This window comes from Mesoplodon mirus (genome assembly GCF_964341445.2).
Source record: "Mesoplodon mirus genome assembly, contig: HAP1_SCAFFOLD_3618, whole genome shotgun sequence".
NCBI lineage: Eukaryota > Metazoa > Chordata > Mammalia > Artiodactyla > Ziphiidae > Mesoplodon > Mesoplodon mirus.
Genome location: NW_028293953.1, coordinates 4,001 through 22,500, shown reverse-complemented (window position 1 = coordinate 22,500; position 18,500 = coordinate 4,001). Strand labels below are relative to the sequence as shown.

The window sequence follows — 18,500 nt, the reverse complement described above, 5'->3', positions numbered from 1 at the left end:
GAATGAATGAATGAATGGATGAATGAATGAATGGATGAATGAATGAATGAATGAATGAATGAATGGATGAATGAATGAATGAATGAATGAATGAATGAATGGATGAATGAATGAATGAATGAATGAATGAATGAATGAATGGATGAATGAATGAATGAATGAATGAATGAATGAATGGAATGAATGGAATGGAATGAATGGAATGAAATGAATGAATGGAATGAATGAATGGAATGAATGAATGGAATGAATGATGGGATGAATGAATGGAATGAATGGAATGAAATGAATGAATGGAATGAATGAATAAAATGAATGAGTGGAATGAATGAATGGAATGAATGAATAGAATGAATGAATGGAATGAATGAATGGAATGAATGAATGGAATGAATGAATGGAATGAATGAATGGAATGAATGAATGGAATGAATGAATGGAATGAAATGAATGAATGGAATGAATGAATGGAATGAATGAATGGGATGAATGAATGAATGAATGAATGAATGAATGAATGAATGAATGAATGAATGAATGAATGAATGAATGAATGGAATGAATGAATGGAATGAATGAATGGAATGAATGAATGGAATGAATGAATGGAATGAATGAATGGAATGAATGGAATGAAATGAATGGAATGAAATGAATGGAATGAAATGAATGGAATGAAATGAATGAATGGAATGAATGAATAGAATGAATGAATGAAATGAATGAATGAAGTGAATGAATGGAATGAATGAATGGAATGAATGAATGGGATGAATGAATGGAATGAATGGAATGAAATGAATGAATGGAATGAATGAATAAAATGAATGAATGGAATGAATGAATGGAATGAATGAATGGAATGAATGGAATGAAATGAATGAATGATTGAATGAATGAATGAATGAATGAATGAATGAATGTATGAATGAATGAATGAATGAATGAATTAGTATATGTAACGAAAAATGAGAAAAAAAAGTGATAAAATCGCTTCCACAGGCATAATTTGCTTTAAAGACATCTGGAATTGTTACAGAATAACGCAATAGTTAAAAAATTGATGAATTCATATAATATTCTTTAGTTCTGATTTTTGTAGCTATTACTTTTCATTATCGGAAAATGTGCAAGAACTGAAGCTAAGAAATGTGCATATATCTAGTCCACTATGCAGGAAATGTGTGGTTATAACTTATTTGATGTCATTAGTGTACTCTGAGATCACTTTTTTTTTTCTTGTTATGCCTAATCTTTCTTAGTAATCGAGTTTTTCAAGCTGTTGAATGACATATATTTCATTATCGTTTTTAGTTTTGGCTCATCCTATTCCTTTTTATGTTTTCAGAGAAGATTCACGAAAAAAATTTGCGAAAAATCATATGAAGGCATTCCTTGAAAGACGGCAGTGCAATTGAGAAGAATTTCTAACTTCAGGAACAAGTATGTGCTTCATTTTTTCTTTGCTAGCTTACTCTCACAACGTTTCGAATGTAGTCATTTTCACATATTTGTATTTTTATTTGTAATAAAATACATAGAAGATTACAGAACAGTAAAACAATTTGATGTGAGAATATTATTCGAAACTAACGAAAACCGTGAAAAGATTTCGGATGCGAAGATCTATTAGAATATATGTTTACCATTACAGAAAAATACTATGATGATGAAGACGCTGAAGTAAAAAACTTAGATGAAGGTCATTTTAATTAAAAAAAAAGGCAGCAGTTGTTCTGGAGATCAGTTAAAAAATAGGCAGCAGTTATTCCGGAGACCGATAAGAGCAGAGATTACAGGAGGCGAAAATTAGTACTGTTCAGTAGATTGCATGAAAAGATTTTCTATTGATTATTTTAGCAAAATACGTGTTCCACAGACATTTGTCATTTTCCAAATTAGGCAATTGCCGCTTTGTGGCCTCGTCTGCAAAACAAAGTACTATTTTAGGAGATATTTCAGCAATAGCAGCTCATTACCTCTTCTTTGAAAAAAAAAGATTTTTTCACGAAATTTATCCAAATTAAGAATAGTATGAAAGAAATAATAGAGAGAAACGAACGCTTAATTAGGATTTAAAAGTAAACAAGTATGTTTATGGAAAAATTTCAAATGTAATACGATGCTTGAGGAAAGATAAGCCATAAGTGGCAGGAAATTTTGAAGGTAAAATCAGATTTCATCATTAAGAAAATCATTCAAGTATTGACTGTGAACATTAAACAATTCTTTCGCTACTTCTATTGTACAATTTCAAAATTAATAGAAGAAAATTTGTTACGGATATTTTCTATATAACGAATCTGTCAGTTTTGATTCATCTCAGTGTGTACTCAATACTTTTTTATACGACTACTTTTAGACATAATTTAGTTTCCGTGCATAATCTTTAGGTGAAAGCCTCATTTTTACTTTTTCATAACCTTTTCTTCTTATTAAGATTGTTTCAACGCAAAGATATACTAGTCTGTGGCATCCACGAAAGGATTTTAATTTTAATTGTGTGAGGAATCCTCAGCATTTCTGTGACAAACCACTACTGAAATAAAATATGCTACGAATGAAATGACACCTTTCTCAGGACTAGTTTCTTAGCCATTTTAACTACTTTTTAATCAAATGGCTAAAGAAAACGTTTATATAGATTAGCTTTTTGTAGCTGGAGATTTATGGATGTAAGAAATTTACGAAACGAACTCCTTTTTTGAATAATAATGTTTCCAACCTCAAAAGAAGAAAAAGAATAGTTATTTTTATAGAAAATTGGTACTAAACAATTCGTAGAGAAACGAAAATCATATGGGGAAATTTACTGGAGAGTATAAATAACTCATATCTTAACCAGTTATTTTAGTGAGTGAGTTTAGACGTCGATGATGTCAATAAGAAAATACTCTACTATAAGTAATTTTGTGTAGAAAAAAATTTTAGTGAGGAAACATAGCAAAGATTGAAAAAAAGGAAGTCCCGTAGAACATTAACAATAATCCAGTCGTCAGTGGCGCTTCGTTTATTCAACGACGTTTCTAATCATATCAATTAATTGAAAAAAACCGTATTTTAAATTAATTCAAATCGGAAACCAGCTTTATGGAAAAAGAAGTCTTGGAAATTTAGCGTCTCTCTCAGAACAGACGAGAAGCAGAACGAGTTGTTGAGCGTTTCTTTGAAGAGAGTGAAGCCGATCTTGAGCTAATAGCTCTGGTCCCTGCTCATGCACACTAAGCTCCTCTCATCCAGGATTGGGAAATTGATACCAGACATATTTTGAATCGTCTCACTCCTTTCTATCCACAGAAATTGGCAGATGCTTGTGATGAAGATCTGGGAATGAGTAGGACGGGAAGACTAGCGAGTCGACTCGACCAGCATTTAACGGCTTTCATTAAGAAGGAAAAAAATCCCCTAGAACAGTCGAACCTAAAAAAGTACAAAAACGTTCATGGATGATGCATCTTGGAAACAAATATAATGCAGGAATGTGATGTCATGTCGTCTAAAATAAAAAAAAAGCCATGTACATCATATATGACCTATTCTCATATAAGTCATAGGCAATGGCCGAGAACTTTTACATTTTTTACCACTGTTCTGCAACTATATAATCTGCAGAGGTCATCAGCTTGTCTTCGTAGTTGTAAATTCGAAATAAATTGTTCAATTACCACCTCTCAGTGAAGTGATCAATTTGGGGTTTTAGTAATATATCAAGGCTTGAAGTTTAACACCTCAATCCTCTCTTATCATTTCCCAGTGTTGTGTAGTGTCGTCTGATATGATTGCAGACAACCAGCTTTATAGAAAGAAAAGTCTCGGAAATTTTTTTTTCGGTTTTAGAAAAACCGTGAAATGTTTCGGGAGAATACAAGATAAAATAGGCCGTAATGAAAAGACTTTTCAGGATATTTATTCATTTAAGAAAAAAAAATTAACAAATTTGCCGAAAGAATTAATAAGCACTTGAAACGCCGTTATGTGGTTAAACATTGAAGTTTTTGTTCATATCAAATTATCAGAAAGTCGACTTTTTTTTTAACATGAACCACGAGGCCACTTACTTTTAGAGGATCAAAAATGGCAAATTCTGTTTTTACGTTTCTGGCTAAAAAGAATATCCTGCACGAAGATTTGTCGATGCTGATTAACACTCATCTAATATTCAATTGTTTTCTGTCAAATTATTCATGACAAAAAACGTTTTCGAAGGGAGCTTTAACATGAGAAACATACGCATAAAAACTTTAAGTCTGCGAAAATTTTAGCTCATCCGTTTATTCTCAGGACTGACTTTGTCTTAACCTTGACATTGATTGATATTTCTATACTAATTTTTTGAGCATACCCCAGATTATTATTGGAGCATTTATTTCCCGTTGGCTGAGGTTTTGGTGGAATCGGCTTCTTTAGAGCTTGGAAAGGTTAAAATTAACAGCAATTTATTCTGTCAAACGCCTAAACTAATGTAACAGGAGAAGCTCCATACCTTAATCTCAATCGCATCAGAAACAACGTCATTAAGCACTTAGCGTTTCTGCGCTCAGGACTTAACCAACTCATACAGATATATCTAAAAGATAGAAACGATAATAAACACAGCTGCAAGTACAAAACCCATCCAACAAATAATTTTCGGTATTCGTTACACAGTATAAAATGATAAAAACTAACCATTCTTGTACTTCTTATGAAACGCGTCACGGAGACATCGTCAACGCGGACGATATTTACAACAAAGCTTCGCACGGCAATACGAACCATATTTTCTCTACAATTGAAGGATTTTACTAATTCAGTTAAATGGGAAATTTTCTCATCGTCTAAAATAATGATATATATATGTATATATATAGTGGTTGGTTGGCTTAGGTAAAGTAAAGTGGTCGGCGTTGATCAATCCGTGAGGAATGCGCCATGCATTCGACTTCATTAGACATCGTAGAGGTGACGGAATGCATATGTGACCTATACAATCACTTGTGGGGGCCAGCCGATGTGTCAAGTCAGTGTTTTTATCCTCCCAGAGAATTCTGGTACTAATTTACCGACCCTGCAGGGATGGAAGGCTTGGTGAGCCTGGGGCGCGCGATCGAATGCAGCGTGTATTGTAGGGCACCTCTAACCACTGCGCTACACGCACCCGATATATATATATATATATATATATATATATACGTATATATATAAGTGGAACATTGAAGATAAAGAGAAAAAATTTCAGCCGTTTCAGAAAAAGACTACAAGTAGGAAAAACTTCTTGTAATAAATGGTAAAAACATCATATGATAGAAAAAATGGCGAAAAGTATGAAGGTATAAAATAATGAATAAAAATAAACTGCGCAGTACAACTGCAAACAACCTACTCAAAACACTGCTTTCATATTGATCTCCTCAAATAAAAATTGAATGATCGCCTGAAGTTCCTTCAGAAGTTTCAAAAGAAATTTTCGGTTGCTATTCACCACTTTTTCGTTATTCACCAAAATGGCGTGCAAATATTTAGAGAAAAAACCGTTAAAGATCTTCAACAAAGAGAGCATCCAACCATGTTTTTTTTCTTCAAAGGTAACGTCAACAACAATTAAGCTATATAGGAAGCCTTACTTCAACACTACAATGAATGAGGATTTTTTGGCCTCCAGAATGAACTGGATGAATCACCGAATCTTTGTGATATTAATTAAATAATGAACTGATAATTAGCATTGGAAAGAAGCATCATTACAACATCATTTTCACAGTATTTCAATAAAATAGGCGAGCAATTAAATATCTTAGCATTCCATGGAAAACTATGAAGATAAAATAACCTAGAAGTGAGGGAACAATTCTTCTTGAGAAAGTATTTAACGCTCTAATAAATTTAAGTGAAGATTGAAAAATAAAACAGGAGATTTCTTGATAATCGTTCTTCTGAAATAATTTATGAAACAACTGTGAGCATGCTAACTCGTGAGCAAGATAAAGTTCGATATACGGAGAAAAAAACGTTCAATACTTATGTATATGGCACAAGCTTAAATTAAAAAACGAGAGTGAAAACGGCAATAAACAGTAAATTGTTCTCTAAACGATCGAAGAAGCGTACAACACATTTGACGTGAATGTCGTCGACTTTGTCGCAGGAGCCGAATCAACCACATAAGTCACCAGCTGAATGTATACAAAAAAATAAATTGCCTCGTTCGACAAACAAAATCTTCTAAAGTTCTGAGTGACCACTAAAATTTTCGAGATTTTCAATTTTTCATTTTTATTAAATGATAACAAGTACTGTTAGAATTGGCTTTGGGGAAGATGCCGTTACTTACAACATCGACGGGCAATATAGACAGTCAAAAAGCACCGTTACGATATCGCTAAGATAAGAGTTGAGAGTTACAAAGCAATGCCCAATTCCGGAAACTTTCAGCCGATACGTGAACGAGGAGCTGCGCCAACTACAGAAAACCGCTAGCTTACGTAGGAACGTGAAAAGATCTGCAGTATTTTTTGGAGTCGCAGAAGGAAAAGCTATAGAGCCTGTCAATATTCCGTCAATTAAAAGACCAGGATAATCGTCTTCGGCCTTGAGACGGAATTGTCAGCTTGGCAGCGGAAAAAATCAACAACGCTATCTATACTGGTTCCTTAACGTCCACCAGTTTTCAGTCAGATAGGATTGACAAATCGTTCCACTTTTTCAGCCGTGAAACCGAGCAGATTTCGTAAAGGACTTATCACCGTTGATCACACTCATGAAAGCAGAAATAGTATAGTAAAAGTGCAAATGACTGCTGTGTCACCCTTTCATTAATTTAAAAGAATCAATCTACTCGGTTGCGAGAGGAGCAGATACGGAAGATCTGAACAACTAAGATGCCTCGCCTCTGCTCAGTGCACCCTTTATAGCCTATATAACTATATTATAGTCTAAATTTTACCACTCCACAGCAATAGCTGTAGATGTAAGAAAACAGTTAGGCAAAGGAAAATTACCTTGGCAAAACTAAACGTTAATCTTGAAAACCTAAAAAAACACAAAAAAAAACACGAAAACTAGGATAAGGTAGCACAATAATGAGAATGAATGTTTATGGCTACCAACTAGACCATCTTCGCTTTGATGACAGCAACGCTCTTATACCATTAAGCACTCATTGGACGCTTATGAAAATTTTGTCACATTATTTTATGCGTAAGAATCGCTATCGGAAAAACGGTATGTTCCAATCCACATCACATTCTTATTATCGGTTGTAAGATACACTGAGTTTTAACTGCTATAACGACCTGCAATTGAAAAAGCCACCCTGTGAAGCATTTTGCTAAGAAGCGCCATTCATGCTTTGCCTATGAGAAATTCTTCTCCAGTTATGCAATACTTTAACACCCAAAACAACTTTATTTGCTCCGAAACCATAAAGGTTAACGATGACGGAAAACAAGACAAGTCCCAGTTATGACATATGAAGGAACTAATTTAGATTTAAAATCCTTTCACTTATTACAACAGATTTTAGGGCAAATCAAGGAACAGAAATAACTGAATAATTTTCTGGCTGTGCTTTACTGAACACAAGAGCATTTTGGCTATAGGGCCTTAACGTCCCATTCCTGTTCCATCCAAGCGCAGAAGGATGCTATGGTTTAGGACTAATGCAAGACACACGTAGCTGATGTGATCACTCCAACGGAATTTCTCTTAAGCTAAGCAAATCTTTCCCTCTTCATTATTTGGTGTGATAAGTATTTGAGAAGGAATCTTGTTCCAATTTACAGCCTCAAATCTGGACTAGGCGTAGGATCGTGGGATAACTTGGAAAGGTGCATATACGCTAGATATGTTTCAAAACGTTAATAGCTTGCACCAAAGAAGAGGTTGGAGTTTTGAAATCTAAATATTTTTTTTTGTTTTCCACTAGATAAATGAACTTCTGTTAAATACCATGTTGTCTTGTTTGTCGCCGAGATATAATACATAAAAATACGTCAAAGTGACTATAACACAATATGTATAATTGGTACATTATAGGCACTGGCAAGAATTCGCGCAAACATTTTCTATGATAGTTTTTGTATTAAAGCGAAAACTTCTCCAAAAGTAAAATCCTACCAGTCATCAGGGAATAAAAGCGGTTATCTACAAATTATAAATTACAGAAACTACTGCTGCAGCGATTTTATTTGTCTCACTGCGCGCCGCAGGATTTTTCTGCTTGTTGGAGTACCACAGAAACCGTCTCTGGTGAGAACAGTCAATAATGGGCTTACAATGCCCACCCAAAAACGTGCCATAAATATGTCAATTAAGTATAAAAGATTGCTGGAAAAAAAACAGAGAAAAACAAGAACACCATACAGCGCTCGTGAACCCACAGTTGGATGATTACTAGCCAGCGAGTCAGTGATAATTGAGCGACTAGCGCTCCATTTAAACGCTTCAATCTGACAAGGTGTGTCCATGAGACATACGCTGTACTGGCTAGAGCGCCTTTCAACTATTGATTGTATCTGAAATCATATTCTTTAAAAAAATTTAGCATCGAGTAAATGAAACATACCTGATAGAATCTCATGCACATCAAAATCAAATTAAGATTTGTAATAATTGCACCGTTTGATCCCAAACCATTTTCTTTTATCAGTTGTTTATACTTGACAGTATTGCGTATGTCAATATTGGTACGATATGGAATCTTAACCTCGGAACTTAAAAGTTCTCACTCTAGCCAAATGTGAATAAAGCTATATAGAAACTAACACTAGCGATTGCTGGGTCAAGGTTGATCATATATCGTGGCGTTTTGTTTTTCTCATGTAGGTATGCTATCAGGCTCTGAACGTGAGAATCATCCCGAAAATAAATGTCACCTGATTATCGTTTTCAAATATATGTACACTTAAAAATACGAACAAATCACATAATACCTGCACAAACGATGTTTTCCCAAAACCAGTCATACCCAACACCAGTATAGATGGTGGCATACCGACGTCAGGTTGAGAATGAGAAGGCATTGTTTTCGCATTGCTGATTCCATGTAAACACTCATCCTAGAATTCACAGAATTTTATATAACCAATACAGAAATTTGACGTATTTTACCACCATAAAGCGATACGATAGTGTATGCATTTATACGTTATATGTCAGGAACGTTCCAGCTCAATGGAAATTTTGTCTTCCGCCTATCGACAAAACAAAATCCAATTGAAACAAAACGGCCATGGAATCTGTGTACAGTCAGGATGCCTCTACTCGAAGTGAGTAATTATTGCTTATAGAGGGCTAATGAAGAAAATATTCTTCAGATTCCAGTTTGCTGTCTTAAATAATCATTTTCACTTGACAAACATATTGCATTAGTATGAATAAGGCGCCACTGATTAAACTCTTCTTTTTAAATTCCATTATTAGATTATGTTGTTAAAAAGTTGCTGTGCCTGTTCTAAATAAGATCTTGTTTAACCAACAAATTACCGGTCAAATCGTAACTGTGCCGACACAATTTTTTCTATTCAAGCAAATGAGTTAGCAACAACACGCCTTCTGAAAGTGTCTGTTCCACATCAAAAAGTACCAAGCATTTCAGACTATGTATTTGAAAGGTGGAATTCTCTGCTGAAAATATAATTTATATACGCTATTAGGCAATTTCGAGTTCTCTTGATACGTTAAAATAGGCAATCGGAAGAGATAACGTATAAGAAGTATCTTTACATCTATCGTTCCTTCACATCAAAACAAAAATGACACACATACTAAAGGCGATGCGATTACATGGAAGGTTTCACAACTCACCTTGTACGTGTAAAGGACATAGAACGATAGCAAGACAAGAAGGAAATAAAGTTATGCTGATAACGATTCTTCGTTGTGTTATAGAAATTACAAGAAATCGAATATTCACATCTGCAGAGGAATTAATTAACACCAACTGGACAAATATTCTTCATTTTTGAACACACATTCTCAAACAAGAAACCGAAGCAATTTTTTTCTTCGATTAAGAGATTTCCAAGACCGACTCTCCTTTAACCTCGGCATTGTTTAAGGCTTGTTAATCCTTCTTCTTTAACTTCTTCTTTAAACAAACACGAGGTTGGTAAAAGAATTTTATTTATTGGGCTGACGTTTCGGGCGTATCGCCTTCTTCAGAGCGTGGAAAGGTCGATTGACAACGATCTACCAAGCCACACGCCAACAACTTAAACAGAGAAACTCAAAAACCAAGTTCAAACGCATAAATAGCATCAAATACTGACAACTTCTTCGCCTCCGGCCACGACCTACAATAAGTTCACCCGAGAAACACCTAAAGAGGATTGGCTTCCATTTTTAAACGTTCAGGTTAGCTTACATCATAACAGCTAAGCTACGAAGTGGTACCGTAAACCAAGTAATAAAAACATACTAGTTCATTATCTCTCTTCTCATCCTTCACACACAAAGAGAGCACTTATCAGAAATATGTTTCGTACGGCCTCTGATGTGTGTACGGGAAGAGAACAGAGAGAAGAATCACTCGACTTGGCACGGAAAATAGCCATTTCCAACGGTTACAACGTCGTAGCTTCTCGGGATAAGTTTAAAGGAAAGGTGATGAGCTATAACAATGGGTCTAGCGATAATAAGATCCCGTTCCAAATACACTTCATTTCGAACGAAATAAGCATAGCTATAAAACGATGCTTAAGAAGGGCGGGCTTAGAGAAATCAGTGGTAGTTATAGAAATACCACCGAACAATCTACGTCGCCAATTGATCCAAAACCGCTTGTACGACCGTCTATGTACAACGCAGAAATGCACGATTTGCCCTCAGGGAGAGACGGTGATTGCATGATCTCGGGTACAGTGTACCTAATTTCTTACAAAACTTGCGGGGACGAATATATTGGCGAAACGGGAAGACCTCTTTGGGTGAGAATAAAAGAACACCTAGGTGGTAAATTTAAAAGCAAGGCGAACACTCCACTAGGCACGCATAGGACACAAAGACACAACGGAGAGGATTTTGATGTTAAGGTTAATATTCTCGCGCAGGAAACTAGCATGTCGGCGCGCAAGGTTCTTGAGGGTTTTTGGATTAATTTCAAAAACCCGAACATGAACCGCAGGGAAGAGTGCCTCCTAATCACACGTGATCTCACACAGTATATCAGACTGATCTTCTAGTCTGATAAAGGGGCACTCTAGAAGGAAGTATACCTCATTCCTCTTCCGTAGACACACCCAAGCAGTTGGTCGGAGGCGGAGAAGTGGTGAGTATTTGGTGTTATTTATGCGGTTGGAACTTGGTTTTTGAGTTTCTCTGTTTAAGTTGTTGGCGTGTTTGGCTTAGTAGATCGTTGTCAGTCGACCTTTCCAGGCTCTGAAGAAGGCGATACGGCCGAAACGTCAGCCCAATAAGTAAAATTGTATACCAACCTCGTGGTTTGTTCAAAGAAGAAGAATTGACAAGTATTAATGAAGATATTTTTCTAAGTCTAAAAAATCAACAGTAACTTTTTTACGGTATCAATACAAGAGTCTCCAATCCCAGCGATTTCGTGTATTCTGTATAAAAAAAGCCAAGCCTAATAAATTCCTTGCTGTCATTGGTAAGTGTTAGAAAAAAACCCTCTAATGTTAGAGGAAAAATATGGAAGAATAATAAAAAAAAAATATAATAAGAGGAACATGAAAAGTGTCCACCATTTCTTTTGATGCTTTAAGTTTTTAGTATTTAACGCTATTGTTGTTAGAATTCTGTCTCTTGACTCTTTTGTGGCATAGATTTATTCCTAGCAAGATTTCGGGATGGACATGTCGATTTCCTCAGCCTGGATGGCATTGCCGCATGGCAAATCCTAGTTGAACATTATAGTTCAACACACAAGAACATCTCAATAATGACTATGAGGCTTCAACCATTGGTGCTTCACATTAGTAAAGATGCTTTTCCAAGTTAAAAAAATTAACAGTAACTTTCTTACGGTATTAATACAAGAGTCTCTAATCCCAACCATTTCGTGTATTCTGTATAAAAAAAGTATTCTTTTTAAAAAAAGGCAAGCCTAATAAATTCCTTGCTGTCATTGGTAAGTGTTAGAAAAAAACCCTCTAATGTTAGAAGAAAAATATAGTGAAGATCAAACAGAGAAAGAAAAATGCCTTACAGATATGTCTAGTCCTTCAACACTTCATATACGTTAAAGGTGGAGACATCGTATCACTTGTCAGTTTTAAATATGGGTTATAGGTGCTTTTATTGGAAAGTGGTTCTGAAAAGAAGTTCGTTTATACGATTTGAATCGTCTAGAAGGTCCCGTCGGCAGCATATCTTATTAGCATTTCGCTTCCATACGCATTTCTTTCCACCGGTATCTAATTTTGCTATTTTTTCATTTTTCTTTGCTCAGAAGCTTCCCAGAGTTACAAATTTGTTCACTTTTTACGATTTATCAAGATGCTCTAGCGATACGCGATTGATACGTGCTGATTAACAAATTTAGGCTTCATATCCTACTGTAACTGATGTTGTTCGGTTTATAGTACAAAGTGATTTCGTTATTGCTGTCAATCAATTTATTTTGTCATCATCTTTATCAGATTTGTCCGCACATTCTATGACCTCATAAATTAAATAGGCGTAAAAAATTTTTGTAGCTTATGAGAATCAAACTCTACAGTTATCTGCCTATGTTTGCTCTTGTTTTCACTTTCTTTTTCATTCCTTACGTGTTCATATGCGTTGTTCAAAGTTGTCTTCATTTTATTTCAATCTATCATCAGGTGCCTATTTTTGAAGAATATAACACATTAAATTTTTGTGTTGACTGGAATATCATCTTCCTTTTGGTAAACAGGCTAGCACGTATTTCACACATAAGCGATTGTCCTAGTCGTTTACTGCTTTATTTTTTCTCAGAAAAATGAGAGTTTGGAGTTTAGATAGAGTTTTTTAACAAATGTCATGACAAAAACTGGAAATTGAGGTAATCTAAGTCGCTTTTTGCTACAGCATAACATCACAAGATAGTAGTAATAGCCTTGATTTCCGTTAATCTCAGAGAAAATTTTTTGAATCTCATAGGTTACGTAATTAAATTTCATATAAATCAAGAGGACGACATCTAATAGGTGTGCTTCTTTGTGCTTAAAATAGCAGAGTGTAATGCCAGTTTCCACTTCTTGCTTTCACATCACACACAATATTCATGTCCCATGGAAACTATGACAAACAAGGCGATATACGGTAGCATAAAAATACGTGACACGTCTAATTTACCCTTGCAACTGCGTACCACGACGCCGAAATATTTCGCAATACATACGAAGAGTTTGCATTCACACCGACCATTGTATTGTGCATCGTACGTCATTGTAATTCTCCATTTTCAATTCATTGTTTCGGTGTATATCCTCCAGTAGTTTCTGCTTTTGTCTTCTTTTATCCTTTGTTTCTTCCCTATTTCTTCCCTTGCTTTCTAATGAAATTCTTCAACTTTTGTGTGTATTTGAAAACGCTCTATTATCAAACAACGCTGCGCTGAAACTTTAATTTTTTTTTCCAAAAACCATAGAAAGATCTCAGCATATTTCGTACATTTTTCGTATCCACAAATTTGATTTCGGCATTGATTCATCTTAGCGACTATATGGATAAAGAATTTAATTACTCGTTAAATTTCAGAGTTTTTAGACTTTATATTGATGGAGAACTTGTGCTCAAATGTCACTCAACTGTTTGTTGAAGATAATAAGAAAGCAGCTGAAAACATTGAGAATAATGAGGCGGGCGGTAATGAAGGAGTGAATGAAGACGTTGATAATAAAGAGGTAAGTTTTATGGTTTCCTTAGAATGGTTTAGACGAAGTGAAGCGATGAATGGTCAAGTAATGTGGTGAGTAATAAACGCTGAATATTCCGTGACACTAGTTTTCGAGTAGATCACCTGCTTATTCTCGCATACTCTGAATAGGTTTATTTTTATGAATTAATTATGACTAATTTTTGGGAGTTGGTTGTTAATGAAACGAATATACATGGACAAGGCAAAACTTTCGTTGGAAGTAACTACTGTTGAGGATATGGAAAAATTCATCGGTCTCTGCCTTCGAATTGGAACTGTTGGACTACTACGGTTTAGTGAGTACTGGTGTAAGAGTACGTCAAAGAAGGAATAATAGTATAACTAAAAAGTAGACACGAATTTGTCCATTCGTTTTTCACACTACATTCTTGATGCTCTTGAAATGTTTGCCGCTTTCTTTCTCTTGTTTAGCTCTGGAGTTAAGTTTTTCATTATTTAGAACTTTTTGACACAGGTACACATAGCTGGAGAATTCGGAGATGTTTATACGGTTGAGCATACGTAGATCATATATACAATGTGGTGAGATTACGGATCTGTGCCTAAAATTTTGAAAAATAAACTCGAAGATGAGTTGACAAAAAGATAATCGCATTCATCGTTGTTGTGAAAATGCCCCGTCGCATTCTAATACGGGTTCTCCATCTTACCAAGTGATGAGTACGAATTTGCATATAGTAACGTTTTGCGACTTACAATTTTCACTAACGGATTCCCTACGGGTTAATTGCGAGGCTACATAAATAGCTTGTCCAAGGTTGTCGACTATAACGCAAACATAGAAGATCATCTACGATTTCATTTCTCAGCTTTTGACAACCATCACCACCTCCTTGTACATTGCGCCATTGTTGGTTGTTATTTCATTCCCAATAAATCTAGCAATCTAAGACCGGAAACTCTTCTTCGTGTCTCCATGTACTTGATCAGAGGTGACTTCCACCTCTAAAAGTTTCAGTGGTTGAAGGAGGAGAGGGAAAATGACGATTATGAACGCACAAGAAGAAACGCAGTTTAGCATAATAATAGAGTAAGTAGCAACATCAGCACATGTAAAGCAATCTAAATGAACGTCTAAATGGGAACATATACTAATACATAACTAAAACTAGAAAACTTGTACAAACTGTAAGGGTAACAATAGAACAATCGACCTACATAGGTATGCTCTCTCTAAAACTTGTTAAATTCTTTAGTTACTGGAAAAGGAAGGAGAGTTATAGGGACCAGCATCGGTCATAATGTGAGACATGTAAAGTTCAATTTTTGACCAATAACTGATTGCAATTTTATTTCCGAAAGCAGTCATTAGTCACTGATGTCATACGAAATATCTGAATATTGTGTTAAATGAAATCTTATCAACATATCCTACAAAACAAAAATGCATATTCTGACAGCAGTGTGGCTGAAAGGCAAACAATGGCAACACCTAATAAATGGTATCATATACATATAACAAGGCCTCTTTAGTAGGTATTGCCAAATTTTGAAGTCATAAAACAATGGAATATTACCGAAGAAGTGCCTACTCCGGCATGCATTGAGTGTTTCTTAATCGCGTTGAGTTTATCTGTTTAAGCAACCAACGCAAAATTAGATATCATCCATTGCGGTCTGCATGGTTGAAGAATGATTCGGCACTTTATGACGTTTGTCATTCTAGCATTTTGTTTGAAAGATGCATTTATAAATTTCAATTTTGATAACGTAGGACGTGATCCCAGTGAATGAGTTGAACGCTGACGTCAAAACGGATGCAGCAGGTAGTCAAGCAGAACGACCTACGCTTTATTCTACCCTTGGAATCGAAATTGACAAGTACGAATTGTATAAAATTTATTAGTATAAATTAGGTTTGCTTTTTTTCCTTTGTTATAAAAACACGTTATTTTAGAGGTGAAATTGTCAAGTTGACTTTCGACCTCAGAGACAAACATAAACGTGAAAACGCTGTCGCAGAACTGTGCAAGAAACGGGACAGCGTTCCTGAGCTTGCCGAGTGCATGTGGTATTCTTTCGACTATGGCAATTTTCATGAAAGAAGTTGTATTGTTACAAGTTAAAAAATACAAAAATATCAAAGACGATTAATTCTCTAATACCCACATATTAACGTTTTTCCCAAACTGAATTCTTCGATTTAGATTGCTGATGTTTACTTAGCGCGAGAAAATTTAACGAAAGATCAATCCACTAGAGTTTGCCAAGTTCTTAAACTGATGAATTGCGTGTCAAGTCACAATGATACAGTGCGCCTGTCTTCCGAAGGTACTGTGGGTATTGCTATAGATACAACCGTACTCTTTTTGCTGTGCTTTTTACAGTAGTAAGTGAAATCTTTGCACAGGAATTTTTGTCACTTGCATTTTTGTAATTACGTGAGCACAAGTGTGCCACACTATGATTTTTGTGAGAAGTTTTTTCTGATTTATTCACTTCGAGTTTTTGTCTAACGATGTCTTTTCTTGTTTTAATAAATGCAATGCATTAATTTCTAAAAACTAAAAAATGGCTTATAGCTCAGGTTGGAGCCAGATGAAAACTGCGTTTCCATGAATTTGATCTAAAACACAATTTCTAGGAGTTCTATATTTCTCATTCTTTTTTAACGTTTAGAGTAGGAAAATTATTTAAGAAAGAACTTGTCTAGAACATTTGCGCCGATGTGTTTTTGTAATGAAATGCATAAAAATATAGTGTCTTTGTAGGATATATAGAAATAACTTTCCAGCGCTTTTAGATTTTGTAAATTTTTCAAAAGTGCTAATTTCACTTCAAAACCGCCTAAAATTTTGTTTTCCGAGAAAGACATATCTGAAATTACTGAAATTTCATTGCTTGCCCATCAGCTGCCAATGAGTTTGGAGACATCTTGGGTCCTGACGGAAGATGTCTAGAAGAACGATGTCAAGAAGAAGATGTCAAGCTCGGTATTTTCTTCGACAAACATCTTATAGCATTTGCAAGAACCTTAATTTCCAGTCATGTGAGTATAGGACTCTATTAACAACGTTCTGTTCATAGTCGGCTGGCTTCTTCTTCTTGTGCGGTGGCAGCAGTTCTTTGACCGTTCATGGCTGAGGCGAATCTCCGCATGCAAGATCGAGTAGAGAGTGATGGCACCACGAAAGCGAAAAGAGCTCATCGGCTCATGGAATTTTAGTCAACATTCGTATGAGCAAGCTGCGATTTTCCTTCTTTACGAAAAATGCATTTCCATGAAGCAGACGTGGTGTGGTTAGAAGTCCAGCTAGACGTTACCATTTTTAGTTCAACCATTATTCCGAGTTTTTTGTTTCTGTATTAACTTTTTTGGCTCTTCCTAAACAAGCATCTCCAACAACAATTTTATAAATTGTTTTTGGTTCCACCTACTTTCTTCAACTAATTTAAAAAAAAACTGAAAAAAAAACTGAGAGAACTTAAAATAAACTGAGCATTAATTGTGGCAAAATCGTCACTTGCACTTGGTTTCTGTTCTTTTAATTTAAGCTTTGTGGTATTTTGGTTTCATACATGTAGAAAATGTGTCATCCTAAAACCTCCACGTTTTGTCCTATTGCCGAAACCGCTCTTTTTGTGAAGTAATAAAAAGCGGTTTTCTACCAGTACTGACATTCCTGTACCTCATCAGGGTCTGTATTCTTATCTACCAATATTGGGTTATAAGCCTTGTTAATTCATTCTTGTTAACTTTTATTTTGTTATAATATGCATCGAATCTATGTGCTCTCGCACACTTTCTTTGTATTTAACTAGTTTTTTATTAAATGACGAAAGAATTTTTTCATTGAATTTGACATAACATCCAGTATATGTAGGATTGATAGTAGCACAGCCTTAAAATTTTTCAGATTGTTCAGAAATTAATACATCATTTACAGTGTCATTTTTTTGTATACGTTTTGAGAAACACTTTTCCTTTCAGTACTGTATTATAATTCATTGCCGAACTATTTTTTTACATTTGTTCCTGTAGCCAAATTTCAATGTAAATTGTATCTTTGACAAATTTTAAAGATTTGAATTTAAGATGTCATAACGGCAATTCCAATAAATTCTACGTTTACGAATTCAAGCTCAAACCTAGTGTTGTACACACGGCTCGAAATATTAATGAGCGATGGAGCCAAAAAAAAACAAATGCACAGTGCAACGTTGGTTTCAGAAATTTCGTCGTTGCGAATTATGTCTAGAAATTGTCCAGAACAGCATTTCTTGAAACTAAACAAATAACGTTGAAGATGACCAAAGGTCGTGGACGTCGTTCTCACAATGACGACGATAAATTGGCGGTCCTGTTAAACGCAATTTAAGTACAACTGTTACAGAAATTGCACAAAAAGTCGGGCTAGACAAATGAATAGTTTCAACATCTAAAGAAAATTGGAAAGTCGAAGAAGTTGGCCAAATGGATGCCGCAAAAATTAAACGGCTGTAAAATATCGCCGCTTGAGGTGACACCGCTTCTTCTTCTACCCAACCAGAGCTACCAGTTTTTCGAACGCGTTTTGAAGTGCAACGAGAAATGAACCCACAATGATAACCGGCTACCATCAGCTCAATGCTTGAAACGCGATGAAGTTTACGGCATTTCTTGAAGCTGAACTTTCACGCATGATAGTTTGGTGGACCCCTGCTGGTTTTATCACTCACT

At 35.3% G+C, this 18,500-nt stretch overlaps 1 protein-coding gene across 1 annotated transcript; it reads left to right on the top strand.

Moving 5' to 3' along the window:
• Nucleotides 1-9,208: 9,208 nt before the first annotated feature.
• On the top strand, nucleotides 9,209-16,953 carry LOC309798476 (uncharacterized protein; the record flags this gene model as incomplete). Its single annotated transcript, XM_082646646.1, has 6 exons — nucleotides 9,209-9,245; nucleotides 13,660-13,805; nucleotides 15,555-15,661; nucleotides 15,738-15,889; nucleotides 16,693-16,773; nucleotides 16,868-16,953. The coding sequence occupies 6 exons, from the start codon at nucleotides 9,209-9,211 to the stop codon at nucleotides 16,951-16,953; spliced, it is 609 nt and encodes a 202-aa protein (XP_082502772.1).
• Nucleotides 16,954-18,500: the final 1,547 nt, after the last annotated feature.